Genomic DNA, 8814 nt, shown 5'->3' with positions numbered 1-8814 from the left:
TTTTTAGAGTCCTTGGAGAGTGTGCTGGAGAGCACTCCCTCCGGGGACTCCATCATTCTGTTGAGGGACTTGCATGCTCACGGGGGCAATGACAGTGAAACCTGGAGGGGGCCCTGGATGTTGTAGGGCTATCCTCTACAACATTGCTTGGAAATCGGGGCCAGTGCCCCTGGATTGGCAAACCAGGGTGGTGGTCCTCCGGAAGGTGTGTTCCAATCATAGAGGGATCGCACTCCTCAGCTTCCCTGCTAAGGTCTATTCATGGGTGCCGGAGAGGATGGTCCGTCAGGATGTTAAACCATGTATTTAGGAGGGGCAGTGTGATTTCCATCCCGACCGTGGAACAGTGGACCACCCTCTACATCCTCGAGGGTGCGTGTTTGTCCAACCGGTCTACATGTTCCTCCGGGAGTCCTGTTGGGGGTGCTTCGGGAGAATGGGGTACAGAACCCTTGGTAGGAACTGTTCTGTCCCTGTACCACCGATGTCAGAGCTTGGTCCACATAGCGAGCAGTAAGTCAAATTTGCTTCCAGTGAGTGTAGGAGTCCCCTAAGGCTGCCCTTTGTCACCAATTCTGTTCATTATTTTTAAGGACAGAATTTCTAGGCGCAAATCATTGAGGGGGTCTCAGCATGGCATCTCTGCTGTTTGTGGATGATATAGTGCTGTTGGCTTCTTCAGGCTGTGGCGTCCAACTCTGTTTGGAGCTGTTTGCGCCAGAGTGTGAAGCAGCTGGAATGAAGATCAGCAGCTCCAAATCTGAGACCATGGTCCTCAGTCGGAAAAGGGTGGAATACCCTTTTAGCGTCAGGTATGAGGTTCTCCCACAAGTGAAGGAATATCTTATGGTCTTGTTCACGAATGAGGGTAGGATGGAACGAGGAGCTTGATAGGCAGCTCGGCGCAGTGTCTGCTGTAATGCAAACTCTCTACCGCTCTGTTGTGGTAAAGTAAGATCTGAACTGTAAGGCGATGTGATCTTTTTACTGATCGATTTACGTTCCTGCCCTACCCTACGGTCATGAGCTGTGGGTTGCGACCGAAAGAACGAGATCCCAGATACAAGCGTCCAAAATGAGTTTTCTCCACATGGTGTCTAGGCTCTCCTTTAGAGATAAGGTGAGCAGTTCGGTCATCCTGAGGGACTCAAGTGTTGAGCCGCTGCTCCCCAATGTTGAGAGGAGACAGTTGAGGTGCTTCAGACATCCTGGTGAGGTGTTCTGGGTATGTTCCACCAAAAGTAGGCCCCGCGGACGACTCAGGACACGCGGGAGAGATTATATCTCTTGGCTGGCCTGGATGAAGTGGCCAGGGAGAGGGAAAACTGGGCTTCCTTGCTGAAGCTGCTGACCCTGGATAAAGCGGTAGCTAATGGATAGATCAGTGGTTCTTAACCTTGTTGGAGGCACCGAACCCCACCAGTTTCATATGATCATTCACCGAACCCTTCTTTAGTAAAAAAAATAAAATGTTTTTTTTTTACTGGTGCACGAAATGAATTGTGCATTAATATCACCTTGTTCAAATAACAAAACCAAAACAGTGCATGGTAGGAAATCTCAGAGCAGGATGCTTTCAATGACTGTGCCCACTAACTGCAGACTAGACTGAGGGGTGGACCTCTGGGGCGGAGGCTCCAACGAACCCCTGAGACCAACTCACCGAACCGCTAGGATTCGATCGAACCCAGGTTAAGAACCACTGGGATAGATGGATTCTGGCTCTGAATATTGGCTCAGAACTCCTGCTGGTGGCTGACACCAGTCTCCAAGACCTTCTTTACCTATTGACCAAATCAGCAGGGATATGGCCCAGCTCATTTAGTTAAAATGAAGACAAGCGCTACATACAAATCGGTTGTTTTTTATTGTAAAACAACCACCCACTAGAGCAATTCATCTGTTGTCAGGGCAGTTTCCATCCTTCATTTCTACATTGCATATTATGTGACAAATCATTCTAAGGCTTGAACAGTTCCATGTGACTAGCAGCTAAAAAAAATGGCGGCATGAGCTTTGACCATTCAGAACAGTGATTCATTATGGAGTAAGACAATGTTGAAAACTAGAGGTATCAGGACTTAAGTAATTATCTGGCTTTTTGCCTTTTCACTTTATCACCGGAGGTGAGCACTTTGTCAGCACTGACTGATACCTGTTTTGACGACGGACCAACGAATGACGGAAATACTAAAAAAAAAAAAAAAAAAAAAAAACCAGCAAAATAAAAATGTTGGAATTGCAATTTTCATCCGTCGTTGTAATCGTCAGAATAGACATTAAGGTCAGATGTCCGTCACCCAGCCACACCCCTTTTGCTCAATGAAATACATTTCAACAGACTTGGGTGTTTATCTGCTATATTGCTGAATCTTTATAGTACAAACTGCAATCAGTCTGCAGTCAATATGACAATGGTCACTAGATTTATTTGTAGTTGCTCCCTTTCTTAGTCCTGGTTGAGGGTTTCTTGCTGATAAAACCATTCTGGGAATGCAGAACAAATTTGCATTCTTTCTCTAATTGGCTCTTGGCCAGGAAATGCAAGATATAAGTTTTTTATGCTATAAGTTTTTCAAATCCCTAATTAAAGTCGTTTATAGTAAATTCCACCTCCACCTCTACTTTTTTTTTTTTTTTACTAGTAGTGTATGTGACAGATGATATTTAGACAAATATTAATGAAACTGTCTTCTATAGTTGTAGGGCAGGCAGTTATAAAAGACATCCACATTTGAGTGTCATGTAAATCATGATAATGCCATCCAGTGTACATGATTGTTAATTGCACTCGTCCCCTGCATTTCTCAGATGTGGGATGGCAAATGTGAAGGCGTATTGAAGCCAAGGGTTAAACCCCATAGCTGGCTTTGTTTTCGTGTTACATTTATATTACTGTGTTGTGTTTCGATTGCAGTCCAAGTGTAGAACCACAGACATGGTGTTAAGTGTAAGTACTAAAACAGAAAAAAAATGTGAGTAGTGAGTAGTAGTCCAACACCTGACGAATGACGGACCAGAAAAAAAAAAAGTCAAATGACGCCCTCTAGTGGTGGCTGACTAAAAATACGTCAATGGACTGACTATTACAATTTCATCTGGCTTGAAAAAATGATGTCCCAACAATGACGGACAGGGGGCGGGGCTCCGACTAATGTCAGACCGGCAAAAAAAAAAAAAAAAAAAAAGGGGAAGTTGCCCGCCTGTTTATTACCATTCAACCACATCCCCTCAAGTGTACAAAAAAAACATACAAAATTTCATCTTCACAGTTATAGTTATCCTCAGATTATAGCATTCATTCAGTGTAGAGAAACTAGCTTGTCGGCCCCAACAGCGACACATGGCTACAAACAACGAGCGACTATTTGCGATCAACAAGTGACACTGCGAGTTGTTAGGCACAAACCGTGCCAGCTGTGTAGATCGCATTCAGTTGAACTAATGCCCGTTGAGTAGAAAGTCAGGTGTTGGGTATCCAAACAAGTGAAAGTCCCCCCGGTAGCGTGCATACAGGCGCCTGATGTCTCTTTTACTGATTCCTGAGAAGTAGCGCTCAATCTTGGTCTTGTTGTAGTGCGTGATGCCAGGAGGGATAGCAGGGTAGGACACCAGCTGTTCAATGCTCGCTCTCCTCAGGATGTATGCGGCATCCCGCTCCAACGTTTCGTGGTGGCCCACTACATCGTAGTGGATGTCACACGGTGCACACAACTCAGTGTACGTCATCCAGTGTATGATGTGCTCGCCAAACTGACGATCCAGACGGCGGCGCCCCTCCACGTCCCCCAAGTAACGGACAAAATCCTCAAAGTGCAAGCCGGAAGCCATAAGGGTACTGTCACGATGGCTTCTGCGATATTTTCGGATGATGACGGGAGCGATGTCGTGTCGGTACCAAGGCTCAAAGCGGGGGTTCTTTATGAACTTGTCATTGAAGGCTGAGATGAGACGCTCGAATGGATCTCTCACGATGAAAAACTTAAAGTAACTCTTTAACCTGTTGAGCAGAATGGAAGTTAGTCAGGAAATTTTCACAAACACAAGGATTAATGGTAAAGTTAAGGCCCAAAGATCATTCTATTTTAATCAATTTTACAGTGACATTTGTTAATATCTGGTGGGTTTTGCTCATATCTTATAAATGCAGTTTGAACCTTGGACTTTGTTGTTTTTACTGCACATTTTTTGGCACTCCAAGCATTTCTGCGGGGACCCATAGTTTTTTTTAGTATTGCAAGACCCGGGGAGTCAACAGCTTTCAGAGGTAAACTGAGCACCGCATAAGGTCCCTCCAGTGGCAAATCTGCATATTGGGATGTAGGTACCACTGAGACTCACCTATGTGTAATTTCCTGCGGCGTCAGTGACGAAAGGCGAGGCAAGCCGTTCTTCTCATGGTCGTGGACAAGATTCTCTGGGATATCCTCTACGCCTGCAAAGGCTCCTGTCAGCGACAACGGAAACACAAAACGTCAGAGTCTTGATGTGCACCTGAGTCACAGCCAGACATACCGTTGAGAGTGATAAGGACTTTCTTCCACTGTGTGTTTCCCACTTTGGGCGTCTGGCAGAACAAGATGTTGTGCTTGTCGCAGACAAAGATGCGGTCCAGAACAAACTTGCTGATGGGGATGTGCGTCAAATTCCTAAGGGTGCTGTTCTTACATACAGCGGAGAGCAGTTGTAGCCGCTTCTCAACAATGACGTCCCACTCAGACGTCGTCGGGGCGGCCGAGGACTGAGCCCTCCACTTCCCACGCGCCAGACACCAAAATTTCATCTTAACATAAATAATTACTCATAGTTTCACATGTATTACTGATTACCTGATCCGGTTGCTGCGAAACTGTTTTTCCTGCTGTGGTCAGCGGAAGCTTCACCCCCGTGTGTCCTGACCCAGTCGAGCTCTGAGCACTGAGCCGCTCCTCATATTCTGTAACATACAAAAGGACTAAATGTTTACGTCCTGTTATGAGTATCTACTACAGCGGAGATGAGTGCGGCAGCAGCAGATGACAGGTTGAATACGTACAATACGTACACAACATGGACATACGCCCATTACTTTCAATTCACCAGCGATAAAGACAAGAAGAATATAATAGTTAGGTGCACTTTGCGCACGACACCCAAGGAGATGTCCACTTTGCAAAAACAGCACGAGTAATTTGATAAACCATTTAGAGCGGAGCCATAGTAACGCGGAGTTAAAGAAAACACATAGAGGATTGAGAGTGGGGATTAAACAAAGCAGGCAAAATTAGCCCACTCTCACTCAGGGATGCCACTTCCACCTCAAGTGGTTAGGAGACTTAAAGCGGAGTATGTTGTACAGCGATATGCTGTCACTTTCCACAGTGGATTCACCAGCATTTCGAAAGCTTGTCGGTGTCCCTGTCGCATCTAGCAATAATGGCAGGGTAAGCTAACACTAATTTTCACTGTACAATTGCTATAGTTTCTAAATAGTTTTGGCCAGTGTGTTTCAAGATGAAGCATGCAAAAACCCAGTACGTTAAACACAATATCGATGTAGGCTAGCTGCTAACGTTAGCCCCACCGAAACCATCTTTTTTTGAAACGTCTCTCCCTAACTTAGCCAACTTAACTTGAATATTAATAATGAAATCACTAACTGTTTCTGCCTAAAGCATAAACAATGCATCAGTGTGCTGTAAGGCTAAGTAACACAAGGATTAAAGTACAAAAAAAGAATGTTTTACGGTTTACATTCTAAATTGGGTGCGTGAAAGGTTGTTTGTGCCTATGTGCCCTGCAATTGGCTGGCCACCAGTTCAGGGTGTCCCCCATCTGCCCAAAGCTAGCTGGGATAGGCACCTGACAGCCAGTGACTCTTCTGAGGAGAAGCGGCTCTACAAAGTGGATGGATGAAAAACGATGTAAATCTTACGCAGTATCACTTTAACTCAACCTTCCTCTGGATGTGTAATGAGCGTAATGAGGCACATTTAGAATGGCAAATCCGTATTTCCAGTTATGTTGGTGAGAGTAATATCAAAGTGATGCGATTGTCATGTAATATCTAACATTTCAAATACAGTATTATTGTAATGCAGTGTTTTTTAAACTGTGGGGCTGGTCCCCCTTTGGGAAGGCGGATGACCCCGGGGAAAAGAATTTGTTTTTGCCAATTGAAATCATCTTTTTTTCAGGTACTTTGATGCAATTGGGTTTTTCTTCTGCTTGAACAAAACTTTAACCTGTGTAAATGCTGTAAAAAAACAAAACAAAAAGTAGTTAACAGTTTTGAAAAGTTTGACTTTTTTTTATTGCTTTTTCCTCATGTCCGTGTTAAAAAGGAGACTGTTGTAGGTATACGTAGACACTTTTTAGATCTTACAATCTTATTTATGGTCGGTGTGGCGGTTGGGGGACTTTGCAAAATATAACTGAGAAGCACTGTTGTAATGTAACACATTGCTTTAAAATGAAATAACAGTACATAAGGCATTCCAGTTTTGAACTAACTTGCCCGACACTGGCAGTAAAAACAACTACAACAACTACAAAAACACTTGGGCATCACAGAGAAAATCCTTACCTGCAACCGCCCTATGGCTAATGAACTTGGTGACAAAAACGAGGATGAGCAGCACCCAGCCGCAAGCCCCGAGGAACAACCAATGATGCCGCATCGCTGCATCAGACGACGGTCAGGGAACCCACTGGACGGCGTTAGCTCACTCCGCAACACTGTTGATGGATTTTTGCGACCGGAGCTATCCTGCCAAGAGCATGACCTGGTGACGCCTGCTCGGATGCAAGTCGAAAAGTCTTCCCCCACAACCGAAATTGCAGTCCATTTGCGTTGGAGAATGACAACAACGAGCTCGCATATTAGCCCAGCCGTATTCCCAGTATGTCGCGGTTAGTTTTTGATGCAGCGCCACGATGCGGCCAAAAACCAGCGAGACTCATGTAGATGTTTCGGCAGCAACTTTTCTTTGGTCTAAGGAGCGGTGACTGCAGCCGGGCGCTCGGTGTTAAGCTGATTTCAGCGAAGGTATCCGACTAGCTACAAGACGCGCTAGCTCGTTTTACGGGAGGAGCAATCGCGGCTGCGTCTTTCAGGTGGGGTGGGGGCTACTACACTATAGGGTGGGCAAGTGAAACAGCGACATCTAAAGAGGCTAGGTAGCAACTACATCCATTTCTGTACTCAACTTTGTTATATATATATATATATATATATATATATATATATATATATATATATATATATATATATATATATATATATATATATATATATATTAATATATATATATATTAATATATATATATATATATATATATTAATATATATATATATATATATATATATATATATATATATATATATATATATTAATATATACTTTATATATACAATTAATGACACAATTAGTGCCTTATTTAATTTACAAAACATTTAATTAACAACCCATTTAATGAAACATTGATTTATTTAATTCCGTAATTAATAATTAAACACTATATAATTTAGTAATTAAACATTTAAATAATTATTGACAGTTTTATTTATTTAATAAAACATTTATTTAATTTTGGCACTTATGGTCCTCCATAGGTTTCATCCTGTCCAGTATTTGTACACGCAGAGGTCTCGATGCAATCACATAGTACAACTTCAAAGATATGTCAGGGGGTGAAAGGAGAAGAAAAAAAAAAAATAAAAAAAAAATTGGAAAGTGTTCTCAGCAAATAACGTCCTTTTATATATTGAAATGCATTTAAGTGCACACACACAAAACAAACACGCACATGCACAGAAACACATACACATACAGTTACTATAGTCACACTTAAACTCTTGACTTGAACATTAAAATCAATACCTCCACCACACCTGATTCAAACATTTAGGATCATTTTCAAGACCCCGCAGAGCTTGCTAATAAGCTAATCATTTGAATCAGGTGTGTTGGAGAGAGAAAATGCAGTCAAACATGCAGGATATCTGCACTCACGGACTGGTGTTCAACATCTATGCTGTAGATACTGTAGATGCAGAGCCACCTTTACCTGCTCCGAAGCTATCAATCAAATATAGCTCCCTCAGGAGTGGGGGCAACATTTGAATATGGACATTTCTGGTGCAGATAACGGTTCTTTGATTCGATTCTGTTTCTTAATGGTTCTCGAATTCGATTGTTGAAAAAAAAAATCTAAGAATTTCACCACGCTTCTCTGTTTGTGAATTTTACTATGAGTTACTCATAGGACTGTTTTGTGCCAGTAGCTGTATGTTGTAAATATTTTTCCGTCGAGGCGTTTCGTAAGCTGAATTTTTCGGAACAAGAGGTGTTCCTAAGTAAAGGTACCACTGTATTAATTAGAATACCATGTTCAGGCTAGTGGAGCTACATAGAACATTTTTGTAGAGTCCTTTTATGTCTCGATTTCCCCTTTAAGAGCCAAAAGTCAAACCTATCTGCAGTTTTTAATAGAGTGAGCATAATATCCTGTTCTTGTTTGGTGATCCATGGTAGCTTAATATATTACATCATTGTTGATAGCCACAACGCAAAATCACACAGATTTAGAGCGTTCCTTCATTTCCATAAGATTACATTCATTCCCTTAGAGAACTACTGCATACATTGTTTTGAGCATCACTTCTGAGGTGGCTGACTTGCCACACCCTTGTCGACCAATATTGACAATGGAAGTCTACGTTCGCATGACCACAAGCGTGCGTATGGGGTCGGACATCTCACGCGCGCAATGTATAGTCACTGGCAGGTGTGGTATTATGGGCGCCGTATTGGTCAAACAGTAATAATCGAC

At 42.8% G+C, this 8814-nt stretch overlaps 1 protein-coding gene across 1 annotated transcript; it reads right to left on the bottom strand.

Annotated features, from left to right (window-relative positions):
- Positions 1–1848: 1848 nt before the first annotated feature.
- Positions 1849–7091, bottom strand: LOC148426945 (carbohydrate sulfotransferase 10-like). The gene is made up of 5 exons (XM_088436268.1): positions 6566–7091; positions 4830–4936; positions 4516–4753; positions 4342–4447; positions 1849–4000 (listed from the first exon to the last, which is right to left on the bottom strand). Exons 1-5 carry the CDS (start codon positions 6657–6659, stop codon positions 3442–3444), a joined length of 1104 nt encoding a protein of 367 aa, XP_088292394.1. The 5' UTR covers positions 6660–7091; the 3' UTR covers positions 1849–3441.
- Positions 7092–8814: the final 1723 nt, after the last annotated feature.

The sequence above is a fragment of the Hippichthys cyanospilos genome, chromosome 2 (genome assembly GCF_059441005.1).
Source record: "Hippichthys cyanospilos isolate Australia breed blue-spotted pipefish chromosome 2, RoL_Hcya_1.0, whole genome shotgun sequence".
Classification (NCBI taxonomy): domain Eukaryota; kingdom Metazoa; phylum Chordata; class Actinopteri; order Syngnathiformes; family Syngnathidae; genus Hippichthys; species Hippichthys cyanospilos.
This window is presented reverse-complemented; position numbering and strand designations above follow the sequence as displayed.